Below are 15,024 nucleotides of genomic sequence, written 5' to 3'. Positions count from 1 at the left end.
GTAGAAGGAAAACACAGTGAAATCAAAACTTCCACCACCAAATAGGGACAGATTCTCTATATTTTTCCAGGGAAATTTGGGATTGGAGAGACTAGGACCTTGGATGAATGGCTGTGAGAGCTGGAGGGACACGTGGAAGGGGCAAGAAGAGAAGTCTAGCTATAGAGAAAGAGGCAGGGAAAGGTGGGGGGGGGTCCCAGACAAAAACAACTTCAAGGAGAAAGAGTTTCTCCTGGCTGAACAGTTTCAGAGGGTCAGTGCCCACATGGTTAGGGAAGCATGGAAACAGGGAGGGACAACATGGAAGCAGAAACAGGAAGGTGGCTGATTCCAAACATCCATACTCGAGAAACAGGAAGAGAACAGAACTGGGACCAGGCTATAAGCCCTCAAAGCTCACTTCCAGTGACAAACTTCTCCCAGCAAAGCTCCCTTTCCCAGTTCTTACAACTTCCCCAAACATCACCACCACCTGGGAACCAAGTGTCCAAGTACATGAGCCTAGGAGGGACATCTCACATCTAGACCACAGAACCATCCCTGTTTAACACGGTGTGCCCGCTTGGGAAAGGAGACATAGGAGCCTAAATGAAGGATGTCCTGACCTCCCTCTTATCTAGATGGGGATATGAGCAGCGAAACAGGGCGGGAAAAAGGGGGCTCTTGCTGGCAAGATCTTTTATTCATAAAGCCAGAGAGGAGTCCAAGGTCCTCCCCCAGGCAGGATTCCCCACCCTCTCTCAAGCAGGATGGGAGAGGGAGGAGGGGGTGTGGGGGAAAGGGAGGGGATTGGGAGGAGGGAAGGAAGAGTAAATAACTGAATGGAAAAATAAAAAAAAAGAAATTAAAGTTAGAAAACATGACAAATACATATGCTTGCCTAACTCAAACACACACACACACACACACACACACAAGCCAGAGAGGAAGAGATAGAATCGCAGGCAGTAGCTGTTGCACCCCCCAGCAAACCCAATGGGAATGGGCATGTACTCGCCAATGCCTAATGGAAACACAAGCTACAGAATTGATATAAAGTCCTTATATTCTAATGATTCAATAGTCTTTGAGTCAACCTTGAAACTTACAAGTCTCCAAGTTTCCTAGAATAAATTTTCAGAAAGTCGATTTTCTTGATTAAATCATTCATGTAAGGAAGAAAGGTCAAGCAAAGGAGCCCAGATGAGGCAACAAACATGTACTTGGAAATAAGTGTGTGTGGGTATAGGGGTGATGTCATTGAGATGTCAACCTTCACAGCAATGGTGGTAGGGCAAGAATGGGGCAGCTCAGCTTAACAGACAGAAGACTAAACTAGAGTCCCATGGTCACAAGCTAGTTAGTACAGGTGACATAGGGGTTCCAATCAGTGGGAAGAGCTTAGTCTATTCACAAGTCCTGCAAGGCATCTGGCTAACCACAGAGTAATGACTCTGGCCATGACTGTAACACCAGGTAACATGTGCTAATTGTTGTCAGACATTGTAACAAATAATTTCTACGAAATTTCTCACTAGATCATCACTTCACATCCCAATTCTGAACACAGGGTCTCCTCACTTTGGCACCCAGGCTGTCCTGGAACTCACTATGTAGACTTGAACTTGTGGTTAATCCCAGGCCTCATCCTAGCAGAGGGCAGGGACCAGGAACATGAGCCACCACACCTGGCTTTAAGCACCAGCATCATATTGATCTCTTTATTCTGTGTTGCATGGGAGAAAACAGGCTCACACAAACTGAGCAGTTCATAGCAGGGATGTAGCAGACAGGGCCGAGCTGGGTCTCCCAGCTGATGCTGTCTCTCCATTCTCTTAGACACAGAAACAGATGGAAGAAAGAATGTTGAAAATCGCAAACTCAGTTTTGTGAGAGCTCAGAAAGAGCTTTCATGGCAATGATAAAATGGGCAGCAGCATAACCTTCCATGCATACTGGGCAGAGGTTCACATAGTGAGACAGGGAGGATGGATGCCGCCATCTTGGCCAGTAGTGATAAAGTGGGGTCAAATTTGATGAGGCAAAATCTACCTCAAGGGGTGGCGTGTACGGGCTAGGCATGAGCTTCAGAAACAGATAGGCAGCTGTAAATGAGGGAGGGACCATGTGCTGATATACAGCAATTTCTTTCTAGTCACATGAACTTTCTTTGAGTATTCTTACAGATTCCAAGGTCTAAGAATGGTATCATAGCGAAAAATGGAAGAAAGAGAAAAATTATTCAGTTGAGGAAATTTCGCCAGAAAAAATAAATATATGTGAGTTACATACAAACTAGATAGTCATGTGTCTATAGTGAACTGCCAGCCATTTAAACTGCATAAAGAAAGCAGAGAGCAAAATGATATTGTGAAAGACAAAGTGCAGAGTTCGCTAAGGAGCAGAGGTTTTGTTAGAGAAAATAATAGGAACTGGAAAATTTCAAATTAAAATGAGAACACATGAACAAGACATCACTGAGAAAACTTGACAAGGGATGGTGTCTGACGATGGAGTTGGAGAGTCTGGAGGAGAGGGTTGGAGAACATGACAAGGACACACTGTAAATGCCTTGACTTCCTTCACATTGACTGCTTGGTGCACACAAGAAGACCAAGTCTTTTCCAAAGGAAAACAAGGCAGTAACATTCTCTTCCACGACAGGGTAGGAGCCACCAACCTCCTACCAGGTGAACGGTGCTTTGTGGTGAAAAGCCAGACAGAAGAGTTTGGATGGCCCTCCTGATGTGCGATGTCATTCTGTATACGTGTTGCCTTTATTGGATAATGAATAAAGCTGTTTTGCCCAATGGCTTAGCAGAGTAAAGCCAGGTGGGAAATCTGAACAGATATACAATACACACACACACACACACACACACACACACACACACACATATATATATATATATATATATATATATATAGAGAGAGAGAGAGAGAGAGAGAGAGTAGGCAGAGTCAAGGAGACACCATGTAGCTGCCAAAGGAGAAAGACCCCTGCCAGAAACTTATCAGTAGGCTACAGCCTTGTGGTGATACACAGATTAATAGAAGTGGGTTAATTTAAGATATAAGAGTTAGCCAGGAATATGCTTGAGCCATTGACCAAACAGTGTTGCAATTAATATAGTTTCTGTGTGATTATTCATGCCTGGGCAGCCGGGAAACGAATGAGCCATCTTCTATTTACACTTCTCCAGAAAATGCTGTGGCTGAGGGACTGGAGGGGCACAAAACTGACCCAGGACTGTGGGGGACTGAAGTGGGGCCTGTGGTATCAGGGTAAGAGGGAGACTAGAGGAGCCCTGTAGATGGGGAAAGTGCTCCTCAGAGACAGAAAGGAGAGAAAAGAAGTAGAGGGGAAAGAGAGAGACAGACACAGAGAGACACAGAGAAGAAAGGAATAGAGGAAAAGAGGAAGCAGGTGGTGATGTGGAGGAGAAGAGAGCAAAGAAGAGGGGAAAGAGAAAGAAAAAGGAAGAGAGAGGCATAGAGGAGTAAAGGAAGAAACAGAGTGAGAGAGGAAGGAAAGGAGAGAGAGGGATAGAGAGAGCAGGGGAGAGAAAAGCATTAGAGAAACGGAAAGGAGAGAGGACTGGGAGAGAGGGAAAGAATAAGGGTGAAGACAGACAAAAGAAGAGAAAGAAAGGAAGGAGGGAGGAGAGTGGAGGGGCAAGGGAAGGAAGACAGAAAGGGAGGGCATTTAGTACACACAGAACTGTTACTATGGGAACTCATGACTGCTTCTGCAAAGAAAAACTCCTTCCCTCCTTCCCAGCCCAAGATCTCCTCCTCTCACAGTTTAGGGCAAAGACCTGGGCACATTTCCAGCTCCCTCGTTTCCTTCACACACACATCCAGTTTGCCAGTTACAGAAAGACAGCTTCCAGCTCCACGTCCGTCTACCCTGCTTCAAGCTCATTATGACATATGTTTCTAAGCAGGTCTGGTATGTTTCCTGCCTCTTTCCCATCTGGTTTGGGAAGACACCAGCACCACTGTGGTCCTGTTATGGCATGAACTGCGTTGGCTCCCTCTAACTTTACAGAATAGAGAATCCACCATCACGACCAGCACAGGGTACCACACCCCTTGGCCAAGCCATATGCTCACAGTGATTGATAGAGTAATCTAACCCTGCAACATCTTGTCATGTACTTTTCTCCAGACACTGTGTCCCCCTTGATGTTTCTGGAACATTCCAAGCATCCTACTTGTGATGGCTAATCTTGAATGTCAATTTGATTATGTCTAGAATCAACTTAAAACCCAAGCTTCTGGGCATGATTGTAAGAGATTTTTATATATATATATATAAGATTATTAGGTGGGAAGATCCACATTAAATCTGGGCCACACCTTCTGGTGGCAGCCCACATTAATGGAGATGGAAGAAGAAAGCTTTTGCTTTGTGGCTTCTTGCCCTCACTCTCACTGACAAGTCCATCTATCCTGCTGCTGAGGCACTCCTTTGCTGGTATTAGAACCTACTTCTTAAGGATACCAGCACAGACTAAAGGCCAGATGAGACATCCAGTCTTGTAGACTGAACAACTATAGAATTTTCAGCCTTTTGGTAGTAAGACAATCACTGTTGGACTAACCAGATTACAGCCTGTAAGCCACTCCGAATCCCCATCTATGTCTTTATATCCTCTCTCTCTCTCTCTCTCTCTCTCTCTCTCTCTCTCTCTCTCTCTCTCTCTCTCCATTCTCTTAGTTCTGTTCCCTTAGAAAATCTTAACTAATAAAGTAGATAAAGGGTCCTGTCTCCCAGCCTAACGGCCTGAGTTTGAACGCTATTCCTCATGCTGGATTGCCTTGCCCAGCCTGAATACGGGGGGGGGGGGGGTGCTTGGTCTTATAGCAGCTTGATATGCTCTGTGGAAGCCCACAGGAGGCCTGCTCCTTTCTGAGTGATTACAGAGGCAGTGTGGGTTGGGGGTGGGCAGAGGAGAGGAGAGAAAGGAGAGGTTGCGGTTGGGGTGTAAAATTAATTAATTAATAATTTTAAAAGATTTACTTTTATTTTATGTATGTGACTATTTATATGTCTGTGTATGATCTGAGTGCTTGGTGCCCACAAAGTCAGCAGAGGCAGTGGATGCCCTGGAACTGGAGTTACATTTGGTTATGAGATAGCATGTAGGTGCTGGGTACTAAACCCAGGTTTTCTGGGAGCGAAGACGGTGCCCTTAACCTCTGAACCATAACCATATCTCCAGTCCTGTGCGCTGTCGTATTTAAGGGAACTGGATTTCTGTCCTCACTGACTGTTCTATTTGAAACATATTCCATTATCAATGCAAGTTTTAATGTGTCATCTTTATTGCTTCAGGAAAATAGCACAAACCATTCTTCTATTAGATTGGAAGCCATTAAGAATCGGGCATAAAATGCAGCATTATTCTTGTTCTAGGAAGCGGGCACTACTTCACACTAAGGAAGTTTGTGCAAATGAATAAAATGCTGGCAAACTGTCAATGTGTCTAAAAGCTATAAAAATTGTTTACACTTTGAGGCAGCAATTCTACTTACAGAAAATAATCCCGGGGGAAAAATAAACACATCTACAGAGATCAATGTAATGGAACACAGCATGACATTTTCCCAGAATAAAGAGCTGAAGAAAAGCCAAACACAGGGAAGTCCTAGGGACACCTGAAATCTAGTAAGATGCCACGCTATGGCATGATAGCCTGCCTAAGTACACATAGCACAGCCTGCTGATTCCTTTATGGAGGGGGGAGCTGTCCCGGGAGCCAGGGGGATGATAGCACAGCTGATGAGAGACGCAGTTCTGGAAAGATCATTAAACGGAGCAGACCTAGGTCAGAGAAGGAGCCATTCCTGCTGGCCCTTCCACCCTGGGAATGTCCAAGTTGCTCCCTAGTTTATAGATGCTGGGGAAACGGCATAACACATGAAGGTGTGAGGTCAGGGTCTCTGATAACGTAGGTGAGCCAGTGAGTGTGTCATCTGTGATATCATAGGCATGACCAGAGGACCTTGTGCCAAGTAAACATGGAGGAACTAAGAAGTGCTGTGGGACTTCACCCGGTGATAGAATATAAAGCAACTGGCCTCATAGAAAGGAAAAGTAGCGTGGTGGGCATTAGAGGCTTAGGAGGGAGGCTAGCGCAAGACTGGGCAGTGGACTGCACATCTGGTTGGAAAGGATGGATGCATATTTGTCTTGCTGTTTCATTGCAAGATGACTTCATAGCAACAATCTATTATGCATTTCAGAGGAGCCAGGGGAAAGGACTTTGGAGTGTTCTGATTACAAAGAAAGCATGGGCAGTATGCCAGTTCTTCTGATATGCCTGAGACAATGAACACAAGTAGCAAGAACACATTGTATGCCACAGGTGCAGTTACCTGTCAATCAAAAGCCAAACTTACAAGCATAAATTAAACTCTACTGTCTACATGGGGGAAGAGTAATTCTTGTAAGTCTTTGTAAAAACCCCCACCCCCTTTCATTTTTCAAGGCAGTTTTTCTGTGTAGCTCTGGCTGTCCTGGATCTCACTCTGTAGACCATGTTGGCCTCGGACTTAGAGACCTGCCTGCCTCTGCCTCCCTGAGTGCTGGGATTAAAGGTGTGAGCTACCTACCACACCCAGCCTGTAAATTTTATCTTAACTCTGGCAGTGCTGACTTGTTAATATAAACTCACAGATGTTTCAAAACACATATTGAATGTCAATATCTGGTACTACAAAAAAAAAAAAAAAAGATCAACAGCATATTGTTAACTGGAAAATTAGGATTACAAGCCAGAGAGGATCACATGATCATTTGTAAGAAACCTTATCTGTACATATCTGCTACTGAGGACCGTACTGGCAGCCCTGATTAAAAACAACAGCAATCGTTCCTTTGATTTTAAGTCCTATTGTATTTGCGAGGTATTTCACCTCTAGAGACTTTCTTCTATGGTTTCCTTTTTTTCTCTCCAATAATCTGAATTTCCATGGGGGGTTTATAAATGAAAAAGCTACTATGACTTAATGCGCATATCAGTGATGGGAAAAAGTAAAATGAAAATGTGGGTACCATCCTACCCAGTCAAGGGGTGTGGAGTCTGTACAGAGTGTGTTCACAAACAAGATACAAAGACAGATATGGCAGTAACGGGTCCCAGAAAGACCCCAAAGGGGGAACAGAAATGTCAGTTAACAAGGAATGCAACAATTTAACACAATTAGTAGTCTAAATATGCAAATGAAAGGGGGAGCCATTTTCACTCACAAGAGTGTAAAGATAACACAACAAGGAAAACGATCTTATCCATTGAAGGGAGAAAGGGGCACACATCCTGTCACTGTTGAGGGCAAAGTGCCCTTGGCTAAGACAGACAAGGGCCTTCGATGGAGTCATGATAGGTCACTTCTAGGAAGTTACCTGCACAAAACAATTACTCTCTTAGACAATGAAGTGGATGAAATGAGGTTTATCGCAGGGGTGCAAAAAGTCTGGAAATAGCATCAAGAAGGAGCAGAGAATGTGTGTGAGTGGCAACATTAAAAATAATTTTGACAGTAAATGTCAAAGAAAGTGTTCACACTATCCAATATGCTGCAGATAGGAGCTAAATCAAATTTGTTCTGTTTGTCCATTCCAATCTAATAATGCAACATGAGGCTCCAGATAGGACTAAAAATAAGTCTCAGGGGAAGAAACTCAGCAGCAGTTTTTATCTTTCGACACGGTGATTCCCACAGGTGGGAGAAGACCTACAACAGGGAAGGGTGTTTCTTTTTCTTTTTAAATTAGTTCTCTTGCTCTCCTAATTACCACCCAAAGCCCCTCTCCTCTCTCAGCCGATCTACACCGAGGAGGTGACAGCAACTTTACCGTTTGCTTTCCCCTCCATTGTGGTTGCTTCCACAGGGAGAAGATAATTTATTATAAAAAGAAACGCTTAGAATGCAGGTTGTAGTTAAGGAAACAAGGAGAAAAGCAGACTCATGATGATAAAACATGAACACTGCATCTTCACTGGCTGGGGGAGATCATGATTGACCGGCTGTTCATTTCTCAACAGACGCCTAGTTCTTGGTGGTTGGATGAATAAATCACAGAATGTGAAGACAGATCTTCCTCATTGGGGATGGCTGGGGACCTTGCCTGTAGAAAACTGTATTGTAAATGGAAATGATTTTCCTCGGGTCTAAAATGGTATCACCTTCAGCTTCCACAGCATATATTGCAATCTGACAAATGCTCCCTTTGTGATCTACCTGCGGAACAAACTCCACCATCCTCTTGAGGAGGTGTTAGGTGTGTTAGGTGTGGAAGCAGAAACACAGGTCACTTACTAAGGGATGCCTCTGGAAGCAGCATCCTGGGGTGATGGTATGTAGGGTTCTGTCTTATCCTGATAAATCTAAAAAGTCAATTGTTTTAACTTTACTGCTCCAAAAGCACAGAGTGCCAGGTATCTAAGGAATAATTTCCAGCAATGAATAATTCCAACACCGGTGCCCCCCTCCTTGTATTTGTATTTGTGTTGACAGGGGTGGTCATTATAAAGACAGGAAGGTATATTTTCCCAGGCGTTGAAAGTCATTCCAAGAACATGTTAGGGGCACTTCCGTGATTTTAATGAGTCCTTAGGGATCCACTGTGGTGTATATGAGATGGATTGTGGGGGAGAGAAAAACATATCTGTCTACAAGAAACGTCTCTGAAAGGACAAGTATTGTTAGCAACATACCATGTGTTTAGCATGCGATAAACAGTTCAAGTAGCTTCATACCTTTTGAGAACTTCCACACAATTGTAGGCACAGGATAACCCTCTGCAGAGCAATTGAGAATCACTGCTTTGCCATAGATCCCATCCTGGTCCCGGGGTTGCACCACAAATTTAGGAGGAACTGCAAAGAGAAATGAGTCATTCAGACAAGGCCACTGGTTAAAGCTGTGATCTTAAGAAACAATTATCTCTGTAAACCCTCAAGTAGAGAATTGTCATGCAAATGCAAAAGCAATAGCCATGTTCACAGCTCAGGACAAGTATGAGAAACAGTGTGGTCATCTACAGACTGTTTTTAGCAGAGATTTTGTTTTGTAGTAGGGAAACCTGTTTTTCATAGATGCATGAACGGCATGTGATACTCAAAACTTTCAGGAATTCTCTCCACACAGAATAAAATAATGGCCAATATATAATGAAAAGGTAAATTATATGTTCCCCAAATTGTACTTATCAAGGATGACTGTTTCCGCTGTTAGGACCTGTTCAACGTCTCGCAGACTTTCTGCTACCAGAAGACGAGAAAACTGACAAGCACTCCCCAGAGGTGGCAGAGAGCATGGCATGCTGAGGACCAGCACACACAAGCCACTCTTCCCTATATGTCAGCACTGGGCAGGCCCAAAGCAGAACCACAGAGTTGGTTAATTGCAGGTGCCAAGATGACTTTAGTGTACCGATAACCCAGGAGATTCAGAACCTGGTTGTGAAGTGAATTCTGTGAGGTGCTGGGTAGATCCATCTTAACATATAGCATACTCAACTCTCTACTTACAGCCCAATGCTTTTGCTAAACTACTAGGAGGTTAGTAGTGTGAGAGTCTTAATAGACAGGTCATCATTCTTCTAGAAATGGTGGTATCTGACAGTGGTGGCATCTGACTCCCAGCACATCTACAGTAGACTGGGGATCCTCTGTGGGGTGGACTCCTCGTGTGACAGCTGTGCACTGTGAGAGAGAGGTTGCATCCACTGGAGATTAAACATGTGGCATACAAAGGGTGCTCTCTTTCTTCCCACACCTGATAAAATTAATCTTCCTTGCTTTAGATTCTAGAATTCCCAATATTGAGACACACGTGTGAACCTCAGTACTTCGGACAGGCAGAATTCCACGTAGCACATGCTATGGACCGAGGAGGTGTCTAGGATTGTTAACTGAAATATTATTATTAACTGAAATTAGCAGTTTAGAAACATGCTGAAAGGATTCAAGCCACAGTGGAGACCAGCTGGGTCATGAAGTAACTAAGGATGAGGGAACGATATCAAGAAAAGGAAGCAGCTGGAGATGGAACCCAGGAGAGAACAACTTCTTTTTCCATTTTTAGTCCAGTGTTTTGTTTTGTTTCAAACATTAAACATGGAAAGGTGACAGTGACGAGGATGAACACAGCTCAGGATGAACACATCAGTTTCCAGTTCTGTTGATTCTTGCATTGGACCTTGTATAGATTACAAAGTGGCTCAACTTCCTAGTACATAAATTAGGGATAATTGTGGTACCCATGTCATAGGACTGTTATGAGGAGAAGATGAGTTGAGGATCATAAAGTTCGGGACTTTGTGGGAAGAAAAAACAATGACTCTAGCAGCTGCTTCCCTTAGTAAATTCAGATGCCCGGTTTTGAAACAAGCACTCACAGAGCAAAGGGACCTGGAATATTTATAAACTGCCCAGCAATTTTACATCATGTAAATAAGATTTTGAGAAAAATGCATTTGATCATATGTATATATACTTGGAATAAATTAATAAAAGCCAATGCCTGAAGGCCAGGAGATTATTCCTAGGAAAATATGAGAGATTATACAGACTACTTTTCTCTCTCTTTCTCTTATTTCTTCTCTCCCACCTCTCCTTCCTTGTTCCTTCCCCATATTTCCTCCCTCTCTATCTTTCTTCCTACCTTCCTTTTTTAAAAAAATATATTTCTTTTTAAAATTTATATGTATGAACATTTTGCCTGCGTGTCATGTGTTCAGGGACCAAGGAAGTAAGAAAAGGGCATTGGACCCCTAGAATTAGAGTTACAGATGGCTATGGGCTGCCAGGTGGGTGCTGAGAATTGAACCTGAGTGCTTTGGAAGAACAACCAGTATTCTTAACTGCTCAGCCATATTTCCAGCTCATGTTGTTAGGTTTTTTTATTTATTTACTTATTGTTTTCTTTGAAACAATGTTTTCCTGTATAGTTCAAGTTGGTTTGAAACTCTCAACCCTCCTGCTTCTGCCTCTCAAGTTCCAGGATGATGGGGGTACCCCCTCATGCACCATCACACCACCCCCAATTTTCTAATAAAAATGATCAACAACTTTCAGGGTAGATTAAAAATTAAAACCGCACACTAGACTCATTATCCGTGGTGTGTGAGGCAAACACACAGCTAGTTCTGCCAAGAGGAAGAGCTGCTTTTTTTTTAACCAGATGAGACATCCAGCTGGCACATGCTCAGTTACCACTCATCCATGACCCTTCACTCAATTTGGCTCTAAGCTAAAAACTCTGCTTAAAAACTCATCAAAGATGTCTATATGGGATATTAACACATGGTAAGCACAGTGTAATTACAAATGGAAATGGTCTCTGATTAGTAGAATAATTCTCCGATGTCATTACTCAAGAATTATCCACATACTGGCAAGGACAGCCCATGGGTTCCCTAAGTAGGCTTTTCTCTCTCATCATAGAACTCCCTCTTCTGAGTCTCACAGTGATATATGCTTTCATGACAACACAAGTAACAAATAAGCAGGTCTCTGAATTTTTATGATAAAGAGAATAACCAATGGCTTAATTATCAACTACTCATATGTGATGCTACTTGAGACAACATGAAAGAAAATATAGACCACTGAGCTCATAGCCAAAGCATATCCTAACCCTTCCCATCACAGGGAGAGTGGGAAACTCCTGGGTTTGAGGTGGAGTCTTAGAGTTTGTGTCTCTTATATCTCCCAGGTGATGCCGAGGCTGCTGGTATCTGTTCCAGATGGCTCCTTAACCATACCAGGTAAGAATGAGTGCTAGCTGACCATGATAGAAGATCACTCACTAAAGCAAGTTCTACTGCCTTCTACTGTCTTTGATCTTAATCTTCCCTACTCTTCTCTTATTCGGGATGCAGGATTTGCATCCCAATGAAGCGATCTGCAGCCAGTTCTGATGACAGTCTGCTCCCAGGAGAAACACAAATAGTAGGTGAGGGCAATATTGTCTGTTAGCTTAAATGGCCTCCGTTTGTCATTCCTGTCACCAGGGCCCCACTTGAACCCCTTCTCTGTCCGTTGACGTAAAGGACACTTGGAAAACCATCACAAAACCATGAGCTATTGATCATGCTCATCCTCCTGTGCTGCTTCACAGGCTGTTGGGTAACTTCCCCTGTAGGCTTCTCTGGAGCCGTTCCAGAGTTCTTCCTGACCACCAGTCCCCAGGATGGTCTTGCTTTGGGTCTTCACTTTTTCTCCACGCCTCTGTTTGATGTGTTCCTACCTGCCCTTGCTTCGTCTCCACTGAAAGTTCATCCCTTCTCTGAACCCCCACTCCCTCTTTTACTACAGATGCCTGGTATTGCTTCTCTAACTAACTGTCTCCCACAGCAAGTTCTGCACCTGGTGAGAACAGACTCTAAGTACAGGGTTTGGATGCTGTTTTGATCACAGGATATTCACTAGGCTTAGGGGAGATGGAGGCTCTTCTGGTAACCACATGCTCCAGCCCAAAGGTTGTTAGCGACTTACAATCCCTGGACATCACAGGGGAACTCCCACTATGTACGAATGAGAAGGTCAAGGTTCAGAGAAGTCACCCATGTTTCCAAACTCACATAGACAATGCACATACAGCCGTGTGAGTCTGGTCAGCCTACAGAAAGTTCTGGCATTGTGTCTACACCCTCTCTTTCTTCATGAACCTGATTACATACCAAGGTCCATGGAGTACATTCCTCCGTGAAATCTCTGATCATATCAAGAACATCAATCTCCCTGCTAGGAAGGTATGTTTTGCTCCTGTAGTTAATAGCTTGTCACTCCAAGACTCCCCAAACCACCCTCTCAGTGACAGGCAATCTCAAGGCCTCTAAACTCCTCGTTCTGTTTCTATGTTTCCCATGCCACATCACAGACCAAGACTTTAAAGCATACGAGAGAGAGATGTTTCTCAATTCCAGTGAAAGATTAAAGTAAAAGGCACAGAGAAATTTGATATACTTTTTTTGTACTTTCATGTGATGTATTTCATCAATTTAGTGTTTGCATCCTTCATGAACCAAGAGCCAGCTGTGTTCCGAAGTTAATAGTTAGGGCCCTGGTGTGCAATGTGGAATGTTCTCTGAACAGTGTCAGTGAGCAGAAAGAGCCTTAATGTCACCTGGAAGTTCTATTTTCATTGATTCAGTGCAAACTGTGGCTAAAGCAGTGATTAAAAAGTCCCTGGCTTACCTTGGTCATTCACATCAAAAGCTGGAATTCTGAGCGCAGCTGCCCAGTCTCCAGACCACAGAAAAGGGCTGGCACTCACAGCGGGTGTGAACCTGGAGACCCTGCCCTTCCTCAGCTCCTTTGTATGAAGGTCAGAGAGAATGGGACCATCACAAAGACAGCTCAAACAAATGCCCAGGACAGTGGTGCACTGGCTGCTCTCTTGGGAAGGTGTGTCATCAACCCTTCACATGCAGACCTGAACACAACTGGTCATCAAGGGTAACAGAAACTTCTGCAATGACCCGACCCTTCCTACAGCCACCACCTGGGTCCCATGTCCCTGCTTCTCGTGGGGAACAGAAAATTTCTGCTGGAGGCCTCTGCACTCTCCAGCTCACTTCTTTCAGAAGGTGATCCATGCTTCTAATTGAGTTCCATGGCCTTAAGGTTTTTCTTAGGATCCTGGACCTTGAGTCAAGTCAACCCTGAGCCTCTGTCATCCCAGCGACTAGAGCAGGGTCTGGTAAGTATGGATGCTAATTAAACAGCCACTAATAATGGAAGAAGAAATAAATAAATATATAAAATTAGAGAAGGTATAGTCATTTGAAAGCAAGTACAAAGTGTTAGATTTACAAGTTACCCTTGGTTGTTTTAAGGATATATAGCTTTGAAAAGTTTCCTTTCTCTTTAGAAAGTAAAACTGAATACATCACTAGGAAGATGTTTAAGGAAACAAAACAAAGACTGTCAAGGGGAAAGACTTTAAGAGAGAGACAGTGCACACGGAGCTTCATATCCCACAGTGTCTGGCAGATTCTTTTCTTTTAGCTACTGTTTTGATGAAATAATGAGATGAAAACTAGCCAGAAGGGACCTTGACATTGGTTACTCGTAGGGTTGTGTGCTTTCTCAGATTTTTGGTTTTTATGTGTGTGCATGTGTAATCTGACTGCCTGTATACTTATATGCTCTATGCATACAGTGCTGGAGGCCAGAGCAAGCATCAGGTCCTCTGGAGAAGGAGTCACCAATGGTTATGAGACTCCACACAGGAGCTGGGAATTGCATATGGGTCAATTGTAAGAGCAACCAGTGCTATTAACTGCTGAGCCATTACTCCATATCCGGCAGTCGGTTATAAATTCTTCAAAGTGACTTGATTTTATGATAGGACAATAACCTATCATGAGATCTGCATGATATAAATTCCCAAACTGGTTATGCTGTATTCATCAGTTCAATCTGGAAATACTTTTTCTCACTTTTTTTTAAAAAACTTTGGTTTTGAGATGCACCATTCCTCCATTTTCTTTCCTCCCTCCAAACCCTCCCATAAATGTTTATGTGTTCTCCTTCAAATTCATGGCCTCCTCTTCTCATTAATTATCATTGGGCACATATATTCCTAAACATAACCTGCCCCATCTATTTGTCATTTGTTATTGTATGCAAGTTTCCAGGTTTGAACATTCAGTATTAGACTACCAGTCGCTGTGCTTTGCTCTTGGGAAGACTGTTTATCCCACCCTCAGCATTTCTGTAGATCTTCATGGACAGTTGAAGCTCCATGGGCTGCCCCCATACACTTTGGGATGTCTGTTGTTGACCTTGCTCAGCTCGTGTTCAGGCTGTCACGTCAGTGGGGATTTATGGGAATATCTTACGACATAGCTAAGAAAACAATGGAAGTTGAAACGTCTTAGGTTTGTACTCTCACCTCTTCCGTCATCATGGGGCCTGTGACACTGTCGTGGTCTTGTTATCAGACAAATGTGTGCTGTGCATTGAATGCAAAATCTCACTCATGTGCTTGGAGCATGGAACCTCAGCTGAAGGTGCTGATTTA

General features: G+C 43.5%; 1 protein-coding gene across 2 annotated transcripts in view; it reads right to left on the bottom strand.

Annotated features, from left to right (window-relative positions):
• The window catches only part of Dscam (DS cell adhesion molecule), a 570,981-nt gene that overhangs the window by 204,964 nt on the left and 350,993 nt on the right, over window positions 1–15,024 (bottom strand). For both annotated transcript variants that reach the window (XM_085685855.2, XM_085685856.2), the window contains exon 10: window positions 8,748–8,867. In XM_085685855.2, the coding sequence (XP_085541981.1) occupies window positions 8,748–8,867 (120 nt within the window). The remainder of the gene's footprint in view (window positions 1–8,747; window positions 8,868–15,024) is intronic.

This window comes from Myodes glareolus, chromosome 2 (genome assembly GCF_982192425.1).
Source record: "Myodes glareolus chromosome 2, mMyoGla1.1, whole genome shotgun sequence".
In the NCBI taxonomy this organism is placed as follows: Eukaryota; Metazoa; Chordata; class Mammalia; order Rodentia; family Cricetidae; genus Myodes; species Myodes glareolus.
The sequence above is the reverse complement of the archived record's forward strand: the minus strand, read 5'-3'. Positions and strand labels throughout refer to the sequence as shown.